Here is a 20358-nt window from a genome sequence, read left to right on the forward strand (position 1 = left end):
TCCGAATAACCATAGTTTACCTGTCATCATTTTGTCAAGTGACAATGGTGCTCCGTGAAAAGACCCTGTGACTTCCACCATCTCATCACTTCCACTGTGTTCGGGGCTCCTTCAACTCTGCGCCCTCCCACAGCCTCTTCCTGTGCCTCGAGTCCGTGGGCCTTGGGGGGCCTGGTTGCGTTAGTCGGCTGCCATCTGACCGAGGGTGGCCTGGCGCAGAGCACGGCCACCGGCACAGAGTGAACCACTTCTTGCTGCGGACTTGGAGGAGACGTCCAGGCTAGCACGTGCTCCGAGCACCATGTCCAGAATACGTACCATTGTGAATCAGCAAGACGGTTTTTGATGCGGAGGTGCTAATAGAGTCGTGGTGGTATATGACAAGTTAAAAAATGGATTTGTAATTTGCTTTTTATAAGCACCCATTCGACAGTACCTTGTTGAAAGACACCGCCCCCACCCACCCCCACCAAAATCCCATGTCCTTACAGTTGTGGTCACATTCTGATATCACCTTTTCTTTGTTGGGAGCATTAATTCTATTCCAAGGCGGCTCTGGGACCATCTGTCCCAAAAATGTTCTTCAGTACGGCTTGAGTCGTCGGCGCTATGAATATTCCGCCAATGTCCACACAGATTTTATCGCCTTTCACATTGGTATTAGTGAAAAGACATTGTTAAATAAATTCCTTTGGTTAATAAATTTTCATTGCTTTAAATGGGTGTCTTCCTCCTTCACAAGGGAGGAAAATCCCCCAAAGTCTGTGAGTATAATCATATCTAGTATTTTTATGTGTTAATAATTAGGAGTCACTAGTCACTGCATTTTGTAGGTTCACAGATTTGAAATATGATTTTTATTGTTTTTTTTTTTTTTAGTTGACTTTCTCATTCAGGTAGAACAGAGCAGGCTGGCTGTAAGAGAAGTGTTTTTCTTTTTTTTTTTTTTTAAGATTTTATTTATTTATTTGACAGAGATCACAGGTAGGCAGAGAAGGGGGGAACCAGGCTCCCTGCTAAGCAGAGAGCCCGATGCAGAGCTTGATCCCAGGACTCTGAGATCATGACCTGAGCCGAAGGCAGACACTTAACCCACTGAGCCACCCAGGTGCCCCAAGAAAAGTATTTCTGCCATCTTGAGGTTTAGTAGCTTTTCCTATTTGGAGGTCCTGGAATTATTTATATATGGCATAATGTACACTATAGATTTGGACTATATATGAGAGAACATACCCACGAGTGAGTACTCATGAGCTCACAAGCGAGTTCATTCACTTAGCAAAGGAAAGAATGGAAACAGTCTGTTTTAGGAAGAAATACGGGGGGCGCCCAAAATCCCTCTTTCCTTTGTCCCTTGAGAGCATGGGGAGTAGGGGGAGTAAGGTATTTGGGTTAATGATGAAGAAAACAAAAACAGCGTCCCTATGAAGAAACGTAACCTGGTAGGATTTATGGTAGGACCCGGATTGAAACAATTCTTTTCTGAAATGGAAATATTTTGTCACACAGATGCCATCTAAATTTTAAAAGAAATCTAGACTTCCTTTCTTATCGTACGTACATCTTGATTTTGTTAAATCTTGTATGTCTTCGAACCATATGTCCCAAGTAATTAAGTTATAAATATTATACAGAGTAATTTGCGTACATTCCAAATGCTTTTTAAATTTGAAGCAGCTTACCTTTCTTTCTGACACCACAGTCCTCACAAAGATGGATTATCTCAATTTCTCCAGTGACTTTATCCCAGCAATACATTGTCCTGAGCTGTACGAGTGCACGCTACTGCACTCTGTCCCTGCCAGACAGTAGACAGTTTATTGTTTTGTTTCCTTTTTTTGAATGGCACACTACAGATGCCCTAGCACCTAGCTTGCTGAGCTGACCGGTATCAAGCACAGCCTCACCGGGCTCTTCTTGCTGAGTACTGGTAACGCTGCAGTACAGATTAAAATCTCAGGAAATCCCACTTATTATGTACTTTACAGGTATGGAGCTCTTATTGTTAATGTCCCAAATCATCTAAAGTCTTGTTTTCTTTCTTTTTTTTTTTTACAGACCTAACTACCATAATGAATGCTGCATATTAAGAAAAACCATAAGAAGGTTATACATTTGGTTGTCTAATAATCTTGGATTTGATATGAACCAACACATACTCCTTGTTGTCATTGACAGAACCCCAGTTTGTATGTACATTATTCACATTCCTCTCTGTTGTGTTTGGGGGAAAAAAGACATTTTAGCCTTTTTTAAGGTTATTGATTTAATTTCATGTTATTTGGTTGCATGAAGTTGCCCTTAACCACTAAGGATTATCAAGATTTTTGCACAGACTTATACATGTCTAGGATCCTTTTATCAAGGCAGTTATGTTCATCATTCTCCTGCCTTTACTCCACTGTCACCAGACACTCCATTAAATATAAATTAGCACTTTTTAAAAATGACCACTCAACATAATGCTTACGGGATTTCCTCTCTGTGACAGAACCCAGGAACCAGTTCCTAAACACATAATGTTGGCATATTGAAGATGAAATTAAATTGTCCTTCAGTTTTGAGGCCATGTGTAAAGTTTAATCACATTGTAAAATATCTATTCCGTATTAGAAATAGCTAGTCGACAGCTTATACTTCTCAAAACTCATTGTTACGTACACAAACTCAGTTTTTATATGTGAAGTTAGTGAGTCTTTTGTGTTATTCCAAAATAAAGGCAATGATTTATTTTTTCCCCAATGCCAATACAATTTGAGCTAATCACTCAAGGTGGATAATTTACATTTTAAAGCTGGAATCAGCAGTAGCCCTATGGGAAACCAGACCAAGCATTGACTTTTAAATGAACCATTGTTTTCTTTTGGAACTAGAATTAGGATAGTTAATATTCATCCACAAACCATTATTATGTGTACATTATTGTTGCTATTGTGATAATAGAGAATTTTATTTATTTTTATGCCAGCTTATATTGTGAGAACACATTTAGTCAGTTTGGGTTTTATCAATCCTGTTATGCTTGTCCTTGGAACATCTTTTGCGTATTCGAGGTTTGTAGTTGAAAAGTTTACTGTAAAAAAAAAAAATCAAAAACAAAAAAATGTATTGTTTTTACAGAATAAATTTATTGGAATGTGTACTGGGAGTAAGATTTGAGGTTGTAAACAACGAAGTTAGTGTAATTTGGCTTCATCTATGTAATGTGAGGTATTAATGTAATTCATATATTAAAGCAAAAATTGTTAACAGCAAGTTGACAATAGAATCAAGTGCAGGTGAGGGTTTTTCTTTTTCTTTTTCTTTTTCTTTTTTGCACACTGTCTGGGTGTTAAGTTTTTTGTAAACATGGAGGAGGGAGAGGAATGGCTACATGATTGCTTGCACGTCTCAGATAATATTTACCAGCTCAGTGGACCCTAAATTCGCACACTTGACATTATCCATGCACTGATTTGGACTCCCATTTCTTTTTTGTTTTCTTACTGTGGTGAAGAGCTAATAAATAACATGAAGAGAAAATGTGAGCTGCTCTGAAAGCCCGAGGCCATTGAGCACAGCGATGGTGCTGGTGCTGGTGGCAGCGCGCCCGAGTGGATGGAAAGCACCAGTCTGCTTACCCCTCCAGGGCGCACGGATTTTTAGTTTGCTTCTCTCGCTTAACAAATACCAATTTTTTTCTCTATACTCATAATTCCAAATATGAAAGGTTCTTTAGAAGATAAAAGGGATGCCAATCCAGTTCTTTCTCCCTTAGAAGTACTTTTTAGTTTTGAGTGCTGTAATTTAATTTTAAATTAACGAAATTTAATTCATCAGAAATCCCCTTCATTGCTCACACTAAAACATAAGGAGAATGTAGATGACATTTTGAGTTGGAACACGTAACTGACAGATTTTTAAAATAAAAACCCTAGAGACTACAAAACTGTTTCTGAAAAAAAAAAAATACAAAATGTTTCCAGTTTAATAAGATTTGTTTTCATAAAAGGCCAAAAAAATTTATTAAAAATATACACAGAAATACAATAGAAATATTTCCAGTCACCGATAAAACCAGTATTCATTAAGAGTAATGATAAAGTTATCAATCTCTCCTTAGCTATTTAGGCTCACAAAAAAATTTTACTAAAAGCAATTTTTTAAAACAGCAGTGAATATAATAGACTTTCCTTGGGAAAACATTTTCAATTAACATTTTAAAATACTGTGATGATTTGCTTGTTATATTGAGGTTAATAATGATGCATATATGTCTTATATGCAAAAAGTATCTCTCCAGTATGTATTTGTTGTTTTGAATTTTTTAATATGCGTAGGCCATATTCACTTTTGAATAGTTTCATTTTCATTCTCACTATTGTAGGAGCTTAATTGTAATTGTTTACAGTTATATTTAATATGTGCAAACAATATGGAAATAGATGGTCAAGTTTATTCACAGATAATTTTGAATATATTTCTTTAAGCAAACCGTTTCTCAACTTCACTTTTCCTTCAAAGAAAGAAAATTTTACCCACACAAAACCATATGAGAGCTCACATACAGTGCAGAACAAGAATTTATGTATTCTTAAGTATCCCTGTATGAGAAGGGAGTGAAATGGGACAATATAACAGTATCAGGATAACAAAAGTCAGTAATCTAGAGAGGAAGAACATGAAATAATATTTTTATTCAACTTTTTCATCTGCCTTTGTTTTTATAAAGAACTCTGGTTTGTAGATACAACGATAGGCCAAGAGCTGAGGAAGAACTCCATATGCTATGTTTAATGCTAGAAAAAGGGTTTTCGCTTCTTCGGGGACTCTGTAGACATAAGCAGTTCTAGCATGAAGAGAAGCACCGATGTGAGAAAACTGAGCCTGTTGCATTTAAAAAAAAAGGAGGGGGGGGAGGTAAGCATGAATTCTGTGTTCAGTTGGATTCACAATGTGTTCTGGGTGATTCATTCAGACCCTGCTTCCTGTGCCCTCGAAACCAGTACTCAAGCAATCCATAGTCTTCAGGATTTCATTAAATTTAGGGCCAGTCTTAACATAACTGTTCAAATAAAGTAAACCTTCCTTAGCGAGGCTTTATCATGCCGCTGTTTATTCACCCATCCAGTGCCCCGTACCAAGCACCAGTGGCTCAGTTTAAAAGAAAAATTGAGCAAAATCTCGGTGTTTTTGTTTTTGTTTTTTTTCTGATTTGCATTCTGGAGATCTATATAGGCCGTCACTTGTGGCTTACTAAATGTGTTCCAATAAAGATGAAGAAAGTACAGAGTTTACAAAGTGGAAATATTTTTAATACAACTATTTAAAGAGAAGCACTGAGGACCTTGGTGTCATAAATCAGTCTTTGACCTGTTCCTTGCAACAAGAGCTCAGAGCCCTTTGTTATATATTTTTTGTTGGTTTCTTCAAGCATTGGTTTTTTATGCAACTTTAAAAATACTAGTATGTAGGGTTGTCACCAACTTGGATGGGAGTAGGACTGTGGTTGCTCTTTATAAAATGGTAACTGTACCTGCCAGCAACCTTTTCAAGTTGAAGTCTAGTCTATTTAGAAGTAAAACCAGTCCCGGTCAGCATCATCTGAGATAGAGCTTCCGGTTGGTCCGTCCATACTTGTTATAACATGCATTCAGGATGTATCTTTTTTGATACTTTTCGTAAGCACAGGGGAAAACTGTATCAGAAAAGGCGTCCAGTGAGGATTTCTCAGGGTTCTCGTATTGTTACAAAATGTAACCCTGGACTCTGCGTTTTCATATCTCACTGAAATCTAAACTGTATGTGAATAAAGGATTGGAAATTAAATATATCCAAGTGATGGATTATTAGTTCATCAGGAACAAAGTGAAGAGAGAAGATATTATAATCCAAAGAAGTCACAGAAGAATAATAAGAATGAAAAACTAAATAATTTGCTTCACATACATACAAGTTACCTTACACTTCCTTCCGTATGAGATCAGTCTGTTCTGCTAAGTGGTTCACAGATAAAAGTGCTCCTTAGCACCTGACTTTATCATGGGAAGAAAAAGACACGCGTTCATCGGTGGCATGTGTATGGATTTCTATCAGTGACGGGTACTTTAACAGGCTACATTTTTACAAATTACTGGTACATTCTAGGGACCTCACAGTACAGTTTTGCTACTCTCTGGAGATAAGAAATTAGTGTGGTGTGTTACCAAGGACCAACACAGAAACTGTCCACCCCTGCGTTGTGACCCAGGAGGCTCTGGGAGGGCTCGGCCCCCAAACACACGTCCCCCAGGCAGATGCCCAGACAGCACCCAGCAGATGGTAAGCATTCCACCTCCAGCCTCTGAAGACAAAAGACCTTGCAAGTTAAGGGCACTGGAGAGGCTGCCCTGAGAAGCCGCTCTTGGGCGGTTCTAGGAACACAGACCAGGAGTTTGGCCCCTGTTGCTGTTTTTCCCTAGGGCCTCTTTTGAGTAACAGTGTTTTTCTGAATAATATAACCAAACTTCTGGACTAGAGACCAGATATGAATCTTGATCTTCAGAAATGTGGGTTTGGTGTCTCTGTCTTTAAAGACGCTTGTACACATGACAGAAATAACCAGGTTTGGGGAAATGCCAACCATCCTTTCAGAGATTAATAGGAGCAATCATGCCTCCTTGCATAAGGAAACCTGCATAAGAAGTCAGTGAATTCCGTAGGCTCTTTTCCTGCACTCCCCAGTGCAGTTAATACCTCATTTTCAAAAACCGCAAAATCATGGCAACGTTACAAAATGATCATGTCCTTAGATTAGATTGTAAGCCCACCGGGCAGGTACCGTGTCTAATGTTTCGTGTGGCGCCTCTCGCATTGTTAGAGATCAATAAACATTAAACAACAATGGTCTTGTGACTGTCAAAATACAAAAAGGTTCTACAAAGCACTTCTCTATTTTTATACCTATTTCGGTAGGCCTGTCTTCTCCAGAATTATTAACCGAGGGGTACAGATCTACGTTCCTTATGCGGAGAGGTGGCTGCAGGTGAGAAGCCTGGGGCCCGTATCCCGCAGTTTCTGGCACTGCCTGCAGCTCTAACAGGTGTGTTTACAGTGGCCACACCTCCCGCTGAGTAAGCCCCCCAACCACTGCTTCCTTCCAACACCTGTGCTGTCCCCTTTCCAGAGTTGCGAAGTTTCAGAAAAACCTCCATCTCCCCGGAGAACGGTTTCCTCCCCGAGCACACAGCTGCTAAGGGCCTGCACAGGCATCCCGTGTTATGCTGCTCCCAGCACACGAGGCCTACGGACGGCAGGGCCGAGAGCTCAGCCTGGCACCCGCTGGCTCTGGGCTCCATGCGGCTGAGTTGTCACCCAGGCTCACAGGTACAACTTGTGGAGCCCAGACATTTCTGCCAAATTCAGTGATGTGACATTGAGCCCCTAGTCTTTCTTGCTGTTCTAAACCTGCTTTCACTTCAAGTAAATTTCAAAGATAGGCTTTGATCCTTTTATTAGTGGATGATTTGAATGGAAAATGAGGCAAAAAAAAAAAAAAAAAGGCAAAGAATGGTTAAATTTTAATAACTCCCTTTTCTTATATTTACAGACAACATGGAAAGGATGACTAAAAGTCATGATCTTGATGCGAAAGGAGAGGTGAAAGTTACCCTGTGTCCACATAAGTATCCTAGGCCAAAACTGATGTGAGCCCTGGGACAGCAGCCAGGCTATTTGGCTGATACAAATATGAATAGTTAATCCAGAACTATGTCATTTTTTAGGGTTTTCTGAGCAGCACATTCCAGGGGTTAAGAACACTGCATCTGAAGCAGACGGCCAGTGTCCGATCCCAGCTCCACCAGCAGCATGACCTTGGGTTAGGTATGTAACCTTTTTGGCTTCCTCATCTAGAAAAGTCGGATAATAATGGAGCCTACCTCATAGGGGTTGCTATGCCCACTCAATGAGCTGATCTTTGTGGAGTGCTTAGGACAATGCCAAGAGAATCATGATCTGGAATTCTCCTTTGCTGACAACTCAGGTGGGCTCTTCTATTTTAGATCCCCTTGCTGACCTTTTGACTAATTCAAGACGGTCTGTCTCTAATCTTAATGCTAAATAAAGATGTTTACTAATGAATTACACTGAAGTAAACTATTAAATTAGAATTTGCATTAGTATTCCCAATTATCCATGTTCTTCTGAAATCTTTCAGGTTTTTCCTAATGGTTTCCATAAGGGAAAAACATAAAATTCCCCTTCAGTAGGGTCAACTCTGCAACCAGATTCTCCACAGATAAGCTTCTAGACCCGTTTGTGAGAAAGGACACAGCACCCGCTGTAGCCAGGGAGTGCGAGAGTCTGAACTGCGAGTGGGAAGGGGCACCTCCCCACCCAAGGCGGGACTGTTCCTGCTTCCAGGGCTGTGGGTATTACTGGACGGGCGGTAGGCTCCCTGCCAAAATCCACTGGGAGTCCATCCCAAATCTTTTTCCCAGTCCCTCTGATCTTTAGGTAATAATATCTGTTACACATGGCTTCAGATGAATGAGTCTTTGAGCAACACAACGCACTTCCTCTCCAGACTTCTGTTGGGAATCTTAAACCAACGATGAGAACAGCAACAAAGACCCACAGCGCCTTCTGTGCCAGGCCCTGCTCTAAGCCTTGTACACAGAGGCCCTCATTCAGTCCCCTCCCAGCAGTTTTAGCAGAAAGCTCCTATATTATCCTCACTTTCACAGCAGAGGAATCCAAGGTGGCCAAGGTCACAAGCTCCCCAAGGACAGGCTGAGACACGACACAGTCTCTCCAGAGATTGTGCTCTTAACCATACTGACTAGATTGTTTTCTTCTAATGCTCAGTGATATTTTAGCAGAGAAAAACTCTTCAGTTGCTAGAAGGTACTAATAATAAGTGGATCTAAGCAACCTGGAATACTTTTCAAACTAGACTTGAACTTCAATCCTACAATAAGAATTTTATAGGAAAAGACACTTGAGTTATGAATAAGTCCCCACTGGTTCTTTGGTATAAAAATGTGACCTGGTTTTAATTTAATTTGATTATTTTACTTTTTTTAAAGATTTTATTTATTTATTTGACAGAGAGAGAGAGAGATCACAAGTAGGCAGAGAGAGAGGGAGAGGCAGGCTTCCTGCTGAGCAGAGAGCCGTATTTCGGGGCTCAATCCCAGGACCCTGGGATCATGACCTGACTGAAGGCAGAGGCTTTAACCCACTGAGCCACCCAGGTGCTGTTTCTTTTACTTTTTGATTTATGTTTTTGATTTTTTTTTTTTAACATTTTATTTATTTATTTGAGAGAGAGACAGTGAGAGAGAGCATGAGCGAGGAGAAGGTCAGAGGGAGAAGCAGACTCCCCATGTAGCTGGGAGCCTGATGCGGGACTCGATCCCGGGACTCCAGGATCATGACCTGAGCCAAAGGCAGTCGCTTAACCAACTGAGCCACCCAGGCGCCCTATGTTTTTGATTTTTAAAGACTGCAGATTTTACAGATCCGTATAGGATCTGAAATCAGGGACCCTGTAAGGACTTCACATGTTTTTTCCACTGACTTGTACTGATCTAGAAATTTTTCACTTTTTTTCCTATTAAATCAGAGTCTTAGGAGTCCACTAGGCCTTTCAAGAAATGCAAACTTTGATAAAATTAGTGGGATCGTGAGTGCATAGAGCTTCTAAACGAGGAATGCGGCAGTTTTAGTAGGCGAGGGATGCGAGGTGGGTTATGGAGGGTGTTTTCTGTGATCAGTGTATCAGATGCCCTCACAAGACAAGAACTCGTTTTGTAAGCAAGTATTGGCTAGGCAGAAAACCAGTTACGGAACATTCTCATTGTGGGCACTTTGTTTCCAGGGTGATTTATAACTTTTCCTTTGGCTAACTCTGGAGTAGCTAGATACTATAGCTAGATACTAAGGCCCAGCGCAGAGTCGGGACGATCAGACACCCAGTTCTCAGACGACGCCATTTCTGGGTGGGGAGAAACCCGCTCCTGGCACTTGTAGAATCTAGTCTGTAGCCTCCGGCTACCTTGTGGCACTGGGCTGTGGTGGACAAGCCAAAGAGTTCCTGCGAGGCCGGGGCTCTGGCTGAAGCCGCTAGTGCTGCTGCCCAGAGCTGTCTGCTGGCCCCCTGGCCTTCCCAGGAGCGCTGGGCCAGAGCTGCCGGCCTGGCTGCAAGCCTAGCCCTCACCAGCAGCTACAGTCCCGGGTTCGTCTTAGTGCTGTCACTTCAAGCACACCCCCAGGCCCCCAAGGTGTGACCTTCCCAAGCCTCCTGACTGCCCCCTGTCCACCTGACTGGGTCCAACAGTGGCCTCACTCTTGTTAGCCTCCTCGACGGGGATAGTCCGGGTTCTGCAGCCGGGCCTGCTACGGGGCAGACACAGGTCCCCAGGCTTGGAGAGGGACCGTGACTGTCAACTCTGAGCAAGCTTATCTCGAGGAAGGGACCGGTAAGAGTGAGGCTGGTGGGAGCCCCTCTCTCCTGGGCGGCGCAGGAGAATGAAGCCAGGAAGGCAGAAGCCAAGGTTTACTTCCCCCTGTGACCTGCCGCAGCTCCTAAGCGCTCTCCCCACATACCCCGGCCTACCCCGACCTACCCTGGCCTTGCCCGGCACTCGCAGCCCCGCTCCTACGTTCCTGCCTCCCAGCCCCGGGGACTCTCCGGCTCCCCCGTGCCCATACAAGGTCTGGCTTTGTGCCGATGGGTAGGACTCCACCATGGCTAACGTCTGCATGAGAGGAAGGATACGGGTGGAGAAAAACCTGGGCAATGGGGTCAGACAGGATTCCAGATCCCTATTCTGCCATTTAGTAACTATGACCCCAGGCAAGTAACAAGCTGCCCTGAGCCTCTGCTTTCTTATCTCTAAGTGAGGCTTTGAAAACCAAACAGAACTGCAGGGCTTGTGCTGTGTTTGTCACTCCAGGCCTCCTGGGGCGCACGGGAAGACCACAGGATCTGCTTCCCTTGCACTCATGTTGATGCCAGGCCTGGCTCCTGAAAATACCCCCCATGCCCTTTGCCCAAGCAAGAAGGCAGACTTCACTGTGCTAAGCCACTGAGTATTTGCTATGCCAGGAGAGCACACAGCCTGGCCTCACCCAGACAAGTGAGCAGAACACTTAGCCTGCTCTGCCTCCACGAAGTAAGCAGACGCGCGCACGGACCACTGCAGGACGGACCACTGCAGGGCCAGAAGCTGTAAGCAGCGGGTGTGCAATTACTCCGGAGACAGAGCTAACTGGACCTAGCAACGTGCTACACGTAGGGGTGAGGGCATGGCAAAGGCTGTTTGCAGGGATGGGGGACGTGGAGGATAAGGCGTAGGGAAGGTCAGGAGTGCTATTTTAGACACTAACTCCAAGACAGCCAAGTGAAAAGACTGAGTTTAGGATTCGGTCTAGGAGGCTGGGAACAACTTGGCCTAAAGACAGAAAATTAAAAGTCAGCTTATAGGGGTGCCTCGGTGGCTCAGTCAGTTAAGCATCTGCCTTCAGCTCAGGTCATGATCCTAGGGTCTCGGGATCAAGTCCTGCATCAGGCTCCTTGCTCAATGGGGAGCCTGCTTCTCCCTCTGCCCGCCACTCTCCCTGCTTGTGCTCGCTCACTCTCTCTCTCTCCCAAATAAATAAAGTTTTTTAAAAGTCAGCTTAGAGTTGGTATTGAAAGATACTGGCCTGAGGAATCCGCTATTCCGAGGCCTGCAAAGAGCAAATAGTAGTTCTCTTCCGTCTTAAGTCCTTCAAGGAAAGGACAGGAACCCTTACTTCCAGATGCTGTACCAACTTTTTTGATACTAATATTCTAATTCTGTAATTGAGAATTACCTCAGACAAGAAGGATTTAGCTCAAAGTGTTAACCCCCGACTGCCACAGCTGTTTTCCAGCCTGTAAACACCAGGGCATCGTGCTGCCGTCCCATACCAGGACTATGACTGACACTTTCCAGATGAGCCTTGTTCTGCTTGAAAAGAGCAAGATGCAAGAGTGACTTTACAAGGTAGATTCATTTGTTTCTTTTTTATTTATAGTGAGAGGGGGTGAAGATAAAATTACTGAATAATTTTCTTCCCTGTTCATAAGATCAGTTTGTCTTGCCAACTGTTAGCTTGTAAAAATGTACTTTGAGTAAGAATGCACCTCCATAGATAATTTTATTTCCAGTTCAATGAAGTAAGCATTCACTGAACGCCCACTAAGTGTTCTGTGCTAAGAGGCCAGGGGCTGGACTGAGTAGTGGGGGAAGAGAGGCATGACTGGGAGCAGAATGTTCTCCAACCCGGTTTCCCTGGCTCAGTGCAGGGTAGCACAACAGAATTCTGACATCTTTGGTGTGAGATAGACACCTACAAGGTGACAGCTCTCCGTTCTTGTTAGTAGCCATGGTGTTCAGAGACAGGGAAACCACCCCAGGGAACCAGCAGGGCCCCTTGCTGGGCGTGTGACCTGGGACAGATCGCTAACCTCCCTGGGCCTCAGCTTCCTTACCTGTACAGCGGGTGACACACTGCTACATGGTTATAGCGCGATCTGAATGAAATGCATATGCAGAAACGCCTCCCAAGGCACTGGGGAACCAAAGGGGACAAGTCTAGGACCTGCTTCCCACCCCCTGGAAACACCAAGCAGAGATGTTTCTCAGATTCCCAACAAGGACAGCCAGACCCGCAGCGGACATTGTGGACAGAGCGTATGTTTAGTACCTGAGCTAGACCTCCGGCGTGCATCAACGTGACGTCAGGCATCCAGGAGCATCCCGGAACCACCAAGCCATAGAGCGCAATCACGAAGTAAGGGACAGAGTAGAACAGATACGCCAGCATCTGCATTGAACAGAGAAATAACATCGTCAGCAACTTCACAGTCAGCCCCGCCTGATGAAAAGCACAAAAGATGAACGTTTTTATCTCTGAGAATATTCACTCCCGTTTCCTACATGGGTCCCCATGTTCCCATTCTTAAAGAACAGAACACCCATTTAGAAAGACCATGGGCTTCATAACTACTTGACCTGGATTTTAGGATAAGCAGCGGGATCCTTTAGGTAGGGCTCTTGAAATTGCGTGTAAAATCGGCAGAGCTCAGACGGGCAATCCAAAGCAATCTGGGAACAAAAACAAATTCATTACATAGTTGCAATCACATCGGATTCTCAGCGTTAGCTGGGACGGCTAAAGGTTCCAGGTTCAGCCACAGGCCATTTTAATGGCATATGGTAGAAGCTTATCAGTAGGAGGGAAGAGAAAAGCAATGGTCTGCAGATCTCCTCTGAAGAGACGAAGAGGTTAAGTGGAGCAGGAAATACGTGATGCCCTATCCCTGGGTGCTCCTTCAGTGCCAAGACTCCCACTGGCCAAAACACCGCTCCCACCAGATGACCAGTTTCACTCTTCCCGGGAAGAAATAACTAGCCAGCTGTTCTGTGCGGGAAGAAAAGGACATTGCTAGCCCAAACTCCTCTCACTATGCTTTGCAGAATTTAAAACACAGCCTCCTGCGCTCTGCAGCGCCTCACAGAGCACATGGCCTCTGGGGGCAGTAAAGGGTGAGCCGAAAGCAGGGTCCTGTGCGAAGCCACGTCCCGTGTCTGCCTTGAGGGAACAGAGCAGAGCAGAGTTGGTCACAGCAGACTCCTGGCCACGGAAGAGACACAGTCTCCCTGGCACATCATCAGGTCCCTCTGAGTCACCTCCCTCCTGCATCGCTCGTGTCCTTGGTCATAAATGTCCTGCCTAGATGACATCTGGGAACACGGCCCAGTGACAGAATGGGTACAAACAGGTCCAGGCAGAAAAGCCCATCTGCAAAAGTCCCGCCCCCATGCCCACATCTTCCTTGTGCACAGAGGAGCGGACACGGCTCTGCAGGGATACAGCCGGGGCTCGTTTTTGTTGTTGCTGTTCTCTTCTCTTTGGGACACAAACTAACCAAGGAACAGTTTTAAGGTTGCCTGGCTGGCTCCGTTGGTAGCACGAGTGACTGCTGATCTTGGGGGCCTGGGTTCAAACCCCATGTTGGGCATGGAGATTAGTTAAGAAAAACGGAACAGTTTTACTGCTCTGTATTCTGAGCAAACCCTCCGGCTCTGCCTTCTCCTTTACATCCCTTCCCTGTGCCACTCCTCCCATTAGCTGACTCGACTCCGGGAAATTTCTGATGATCTACTGCTGGAGACCAGAGCTTCTTGCTCTGAGCCCAGCCAGCCGCACAGAGTGTATGGTTCAAGGACCCCAAGACAGTGGGTCAGGTACATCAGCTCACACTTGCCACTCGCCTCACACTTGCTGTGCAAGCCAGCAGGCTGAGAGCAGTCACTGTCACCGAAACGGAGTATAATTACTCCTATGATGCTGGCCACTGGAATTCGTTTCCTCTAAGAACAAATCATGGTACTCGGCATTGCGAAGGACCGTCCATCAATAAAGATCGTAACTAGTAACCCTATGTGGCCAACACTTACCGCATCTAAGGACCTCTGTTAAGTGTTTGATGTTTGTTCTCTCATTTAATCGTCAAACCGGCACCGCAAGGTAGGTGCTATTACTTTACAGCAGAAGAAACTGAGGTCAGAGAGGTTAAGTTATTTTTCCAAGGCCACACAGCAGGTAAACAGCCAGGACTCTAACTCCTTGCTCTGGACCCCGCCTCACTACCCTGTCCCTACCCCTGAGAACACGAGGCATGCTCTGTGCCACAGTGTCACTGGCAACTTCAGGAACGACCCTTCCCAAAGACAATGACATTTAAAGCAGAAACAACAAAGAAACCAAAAGAATGAGATTCTACGAGCTCATTTTTCAGGGACCCTAACATCGGGGAAGGAAGAGACTTCTGGGTGGGCTTAGTGCAAGGAGGCAAAGGAGGTGCACGTGGCAGCCCAGCGCCCCCCACCCCCGAGGGAGGAAGGCTGGGGGTCGACCTGGCGGGTGGGAGAGCGGCAGCAAGCCTGGCCGGGCTTTGTCGGGGCACTAGGACTCCTGATTAAATATATGTTTTCTTTAACGTTCCTGTGATCTGTGCCGCTTACCAGTCCTCTAAACAGACAAAATCCAGTTGCGAGGAGGAGACACACGACCAGCATTAAATCCAATGGTCTTCTCATGAGGTCCTTTGCTTGGGCTTCGTGAATGACCTAAAACAAGAGTTTGTACCAATGAGCAGGCCCCGAGCGCCAGAGAAGCATCAGAGATCCACGGATGCGGAAGCGGTCTGGTGCTAGACGGGGAGAGAATTCTCTGGATGGGTGATTCGTGTCATAAACCACCGGCCGCCCAACCTAGGAAAATCGTGTCCCGCCTCCTCTCTGCTTCTGCTCTGCTCATGTGAAATGAGGACATGGGGCCGGGCTGTCTTGAAGGGCCCTTTGCGCTCTATGAATGGTTTTTTTGTTTTTTGTTTTTTTCTTGCAGTAACAGTTTTGTGATTATCAGTGTAAGATATATTCATTTAAAAAGGTCAACCATAAACCCAGCACATTATTAGGAGCCACTCTGTTTCTCTGGAGATATCCGTCTACTTACCTATCTGATCTATGTGTATTTTTTTTACAAAATTATGACTTTATGTATAACCAATTTTGTATTTGTCCTTTTGACACTTAACATCTACCTATTTTACAAGACTTCCCACGTTACTAAAACCTCTCCTGACACGTTGTATCACGCGGAAGCACCGTATTTCAGTCCTTCTCTCACTGTCGGACATCTGGGCATTTGCACCATTCATGTGATGATGAGCGATCCTGTATGAAAATCTTGACCGCATCTCTCTGACGACCGTCCGAGGACAGGGCCCTCGACGTGGGATTATTGGGTAATGGGGTGAAATTTGCTAAGGCTAATGACAGCCCCAAACTGCCTCACGGAGCAAGTGTGGATTTATGTTCCTGTCCGTGCTGTGTGGCGATGGCCATTTCTCCCTGGCCATCACTGTGTTTGGACATTTACAAAATGATATTGAACAGTCTTCTGTGTCTCACAGCAGGAGTGGTGTTGACACACTGATGTGGAGACTTTTTTAAAAGTGGTGGAGCCCAAGACTCTGGCTACTTCCTGCTGTTTAACAACCACCTGATTACTCAAAAGGATGTCAGTGTGTCACCCTGAGTGTGCACAGCAGGTGTCTAATTGTTTACAAATGAGCTTTATAAATTACAATGCATTTAATGAACTCCACTAAGTCTTACAGTCAACCGAATAATCAGGTTCTGAAGATCGCTAGTAATTCACGTTCCATGTTTCACTTTGCTTTATGGATCTTGCTTAATGATCTAATACCTATAAGAGGAAAGGAAACTTAGATGTCACTAGCTTAGAAGTGAAGACCTTAACAGAGTACCTGCCCAGCCAGCGTTGCTTCACCTTGTCCACCTTAGCCATGAATGCAAGGGAAGTGTCTTAGAAGACGTCCTGTAGCCAGTCTCCGGATGCCTGGATCCCTTGGTAAATTAGACCCTGAGGCTGTGTGTGCTGCCCTGCCCAGCAGGACTCCTGCAGCCTCCCCTTGGGGCGGTAAAGGCACTGGCTTCTCTGCAAGGGGTGCCCAGAGGCCTAAACACCAGGCCTTTAAGCGCCCCAGACAAACCACACAGTCCACGCACTAAAGCAGGATCTGATGGGAACAGCCAATGTGACAGGTGGCACAGGGAGTTCCAGAAAGCCCAGACCGTCCAGCTGAAGCAGATGGGTTCAGACAGAAACAGACCATCTCTGCCACTGTAACTGAGGTGTGAACAGTGCACAGAATCAGCACCGTCAAATGGACTGGCCCGGATGGTCCAGTGCGCAGAGGAACGGTTTGAGCCAGTAGCCAGAAGATGTCAGCGAGCCCCGTGAGTTTGGGAACAGGTTACAGTTAACATAATAAAATCACCTTTGAGGGATAATTATAACTTTCTGATGGCTGATTATAGATTCTGAAACCAGCCCAGACAGGAAGACAAGTATACGGTATGCTTAAGATAAAAGCAGGACAAATGCGGGCTCCATACTTCCCTATTTAAAAGAAAGAAAGAAAAAGTCAAAGTCCAAAATTTGCCAAAAAGCATCTCTAAACACGAGTAACATTCAGGACACTCATCTCAAGTAACTTTAACACTGTGCTGTGGACCAGGCAATATTCTTTATGAGACCAAATAAAACATGTCAATTTAAAACTACAAGGTGCTCATTACCAGCATGTCCTAGCCACCGTATTTTTTAAAGAATATTTAATATAATGCCCTGATTGTTTACACACATAAACGATAACCTCTTTCACGGTAGCTTTTGAGAGCCTTAATACTCTTAATACTAAATAAAATACATTTATTGAATGTGTCAAAGAGTTACATATGATAAAAAAATGAGAAATATTTGCTCACTGCAGGGAGCCACAGACACAAATACCCCCTCTAAATCCTAAATTTCAGGAGTCGCTGATGGTCTCGTCGATCAGTGTTCACTTCTGAAAGTTGCTCAAAAGCATTTCTTAAAAGGTGAGATGACAGAGGGGAAAAGGAAGAATTCGGCATACCGCTATCTGGTAGGCTTGGAGTAACGACCAAGGCAGTTTCTCTGTCTATGAACATTGTTTCAGAAGAGCAGAATGAATTTTAAGGTGAAGTTTCTTACCCACAATGTTTCCCGGCACAAAAACGACAATGCTCATGATAATAGATCCAACCCAATAGAGGCCAATGGTTCTATAACTTTCCCTGCAACGAAAAAATATTGGCTTAGTGCACTCGAGTTAGGATACAATTAGCGAAAGATGACCCACGTGATTAGCATTACCCTAACTAGTAAAGTGTGCGAACCTCAGCTTACTGAACCGATAGTCATGTCAACCCTAAGGGGCCCTACTGGTCAAATTTCATCCCCATCTGTGATACGACAGAACCCTATTTGTGTCCTTTTGAATAGGAAGTACACTTCTACCCCGATCACCTGTTAAACTACAACAGGTCAGTCACAGTCCAGGGAGGCCTGCGTTTCACTGTGTCCTGTGAAGCTCACGGCAGGGAAGGAAAAAGAAGGTTTGAGACAGAAAGGAAACTGGACCCATGCTTTAAGGTATTGTAAGTATGAGTAACAGGATGTTAAGTGGACTTTCCCTGGTGTCAGAAGGATGAAGGGTTCAGGGCCGTCCAGCCTGTGTCCTAACGGAGCGGCGGGCACAGGCCCCGAATCCTCACAGGTGAGGGTGGCCAGAAGCTCTTCCGGCTGGTACCCCTGCTCATCCCCACTCCATAAGGGGCGATGAGAGACCGCAGGGAGATTCTCTGGAGGGGGGCAGATGGGCCACACTGCGCTTTCTGCCCTTCCCCACGCCCCAAGCCAAGGGCTGCTGCTTCCCAAGAGGCCAGTGCACAACGGCTGGGATTGTCAGCAGGACCGGCGAAAACCTTCCCAGCAGAGATTAACGGACCCAGAGAAGCCCCAACCCACTCCCGGCCGCCTCCAAGCAGAGCCCAGGCATTCTCAGAAATACCTGATGTGCGCCCTGGAGGCTTGGGAATGTTCATGAAGAGACAGGATAGGACCTGGAAGAGTCCCAGAATGACTAGAGCTGTCCCTGGGCTCATGACTCAGGGCGCAGAGGCTCGGGGCAGGCGGTGGGTCGAGGTGAATTTCCACCTTGTCTGGGCAAGAATCCATCGTTTTCTCCAACCTGGAGCCATGGGGAGGCCTGGGAAGGTGGCCAGGCTTAAGAGGATCCTGTCCCAAAGGGTACACGTTCTTGGGGACAGGGACGCCAGCAGAAAGCAGCAGTGGGCATGCCACCACGGGCAGGGAAGTCCCACAAATTCAGCCAGTGAGAGCACCGCTCACGTGAGGGCTCTGTGCATGCAGTGTCCTGGGCCGGGGTCTCCGGAGAGCGCACCTCCGTGCCCCACACGACAGGCCTGACATATCACAACTGAGGGCACGGATCCCCAGAAACCAGAAATCCTCACGTAAGATTGCCCTTGTGCCTCAGCCCCACGTGCATGAACATGTGAGGAGCCCACTGGAGACGAGACTGTCCTTACAAGACAACAGTCAGAAGCGGAAGGGTCTGCCCAAGCTGTCCCTATGGCTGGGGATCGTACAAAGGGACATGTTCAAAGGCAGCGGTGCCAAGGAAAGACCTTGTGTTGACTCCCATCTAGCCTGTGTCCCTGGAGCACATCTCCCCATTCCTGGGTACCTGTTCGTGCCTTTGCCCCACCTGTGGTTTCCTTACACAAGCGCGTCTCGGCGGCTAAGCTGACACGGACACACAAGCAGACGGACGGACTTACTCCCAAGCGATGGCCGCCACCATCACCAGATACATCAGATAATGAGCGGAGCCGTCCCAGTAGCAGATCATGTGCCCGTACGCCGTGTTCAGATACGGCTCACCCTAAGGAGAGAGTCAAAGGGGTCGGCTTTCAGTCGGACACAGACTGCCCCGCACACACCGGCCCGGGCTCCGAGGAGAGCGGAGCAGGGAGCTGGCTTGTGTTTGTCCGCGGAGACAAACTGAGGCCGAATCCCAAACTTCACCCTGAAGCTGCTATTGCTGAAGAGCCTGCCTGGCCATCATCTGATGCATTGGGTGACACGCGTGGGCGGTGACACAAGGCAGGTGACATCACGGGCAACCAGGGTGGCACAGCTAACTCACGAGGCTGAGTCAGATCTGTGACCAGGCGCATGGCTCTGGCCGGAGGGGCTGCAGAGAGGACCCTGCCCGCCCAGCCACCAGCTGCCCCGCGTGCCGATCCCCAGGCTCGTGGGGCTGAGGCTGCTCCGCACCTGGGCTCTCAGACAGACAGACAGACGGGCACCCACCACCCTCAACCTTCCCAGCCATCCTACGGGACACACACAACTCCGCCCACTCTACGCACGAGAAAACAGGGCTCCGAGGGGTAGGACCGGCCTAAGGTCACCTGGCAAGCATCAGCATGCAGCATACCATCAAAAGCCACACTTCTGAGAAATTAATTTTATCAACATGAGATTATGGCATGCGCTACGTTTCCCTCCTCCAGACGGCTCGCAGAAAGTCACAGTCCGACTCGCAGGAGGTTTTAGTGTCCTTCTGACACCCCTCGTTCTCCTTCCTCCTCTCCTCCATGTTCATGCTCTCCTGCCCTGTGTATCCCCCGAGACACCCTCCGTCCCGTCTGCAGCAGCCACGAGGGGCCCCATTGAAGCCTCACGCTCCCGGGGCAGGGACAGCCCTGTCGTCTGTCCCCACGAATCAGATGGAATACAGGCCGTGGAGGAAGTGGCAGTAACACAGCAGCTGGACTTGTGTGTTCATGCCTGGCCCGCATCCTCTCTCTCCAACGTGCTCTGGCTGGACAATCCAATCCAATGTCATGACTTCATTTCCCGCCGACACACCTGGCC

At 46.2% G+C, this 20358-nt stretch overlaps 3 protein-coding genes across 11 annotated transcripts in view; 2 read left to right on the forward strand and 1 right to left on the reverse strand.

Annotated features, from left to right (window-relative positions):
• Nucleotides 1-2290, forward strand: part of HDGFL3 (HDGF like 3) — a 74730-nt gene extending 72440 nt beyond the window's left edge. Inside the window, exon 6 of the mRNA XM_047735567.1 lies at nt 2059-2290. Coding sequence (XP_047591523.1) covers nt 2059-2064 — 6 coding nt within the window. The 3' untranslated portion in view covers nt 2065-2290. The remainder of the gene's footprint in view (nt 1-2058) is intronic.
• The window catches only part of TM6SF1 (transmembrane 6 superfamily member 1), a 29690-nt gene continuing 11014 nt past the window's right edge, over nt 1683-20358 (reverse strand). For 2 of the 9 annotated variants that reach the window (XM_047735556.1, XM_047735562.1), the window contains 7 exons: nt 19257-19360; nt 17605-17687; nt 16865-16986; nt 15021-15125; nt 13005-13097; nt 12697-12816; nt 4658-4866 (listed from right to left, as the gene is read on the reverse strand). In XM_047735556.1, coding sequence (XP_047591512.1) covers nt 4675-4866; nt 12697-12816; nt 13005-13097; nt 15021-15125; nt 16865-16986; nt 17605-17687; nt 19257-19360 — 819 coding nt within the window. In that variant the 3' untranslated portion in view covers nt 4658-4674. The other 7 variants (XM_047735558.1, XM_047735559.1, XM_047735557.1 and 4 more) reach the window with 7 other exon arrangements.
• LOC125103737 (basic proline-rich protein-like) overlaps nt 4865-20358 on the forward strand; it is a 33049-nt gene continuing 17555 nt past the window's right edge. The window contains exons 1-2 of the mRNA XM_047735566.1: nt 4865-7060; nt 7743-7842. The gene's annotated coding sequence lies outside the window, so the exon portion shown is untranslated. The remainder of the gene's footprint in view (nt 7061-7742; nt 7843-20358) is intronic.

The sequence above is a fragment of the Lutra lutra genome, chromosome 7 (genome assembly GCF_902655055.1).
Source record: "Lutra lutra chromosome 7, mLutLut1.2, whole genome shotgun sequence".
In the NCBI taxonomy this organism is placed as follows: Eukaryota; Metazoa; Chordata; class Mammalia; order Carnivora; family Mustelidae; genus Lutra; species Lutra lutra.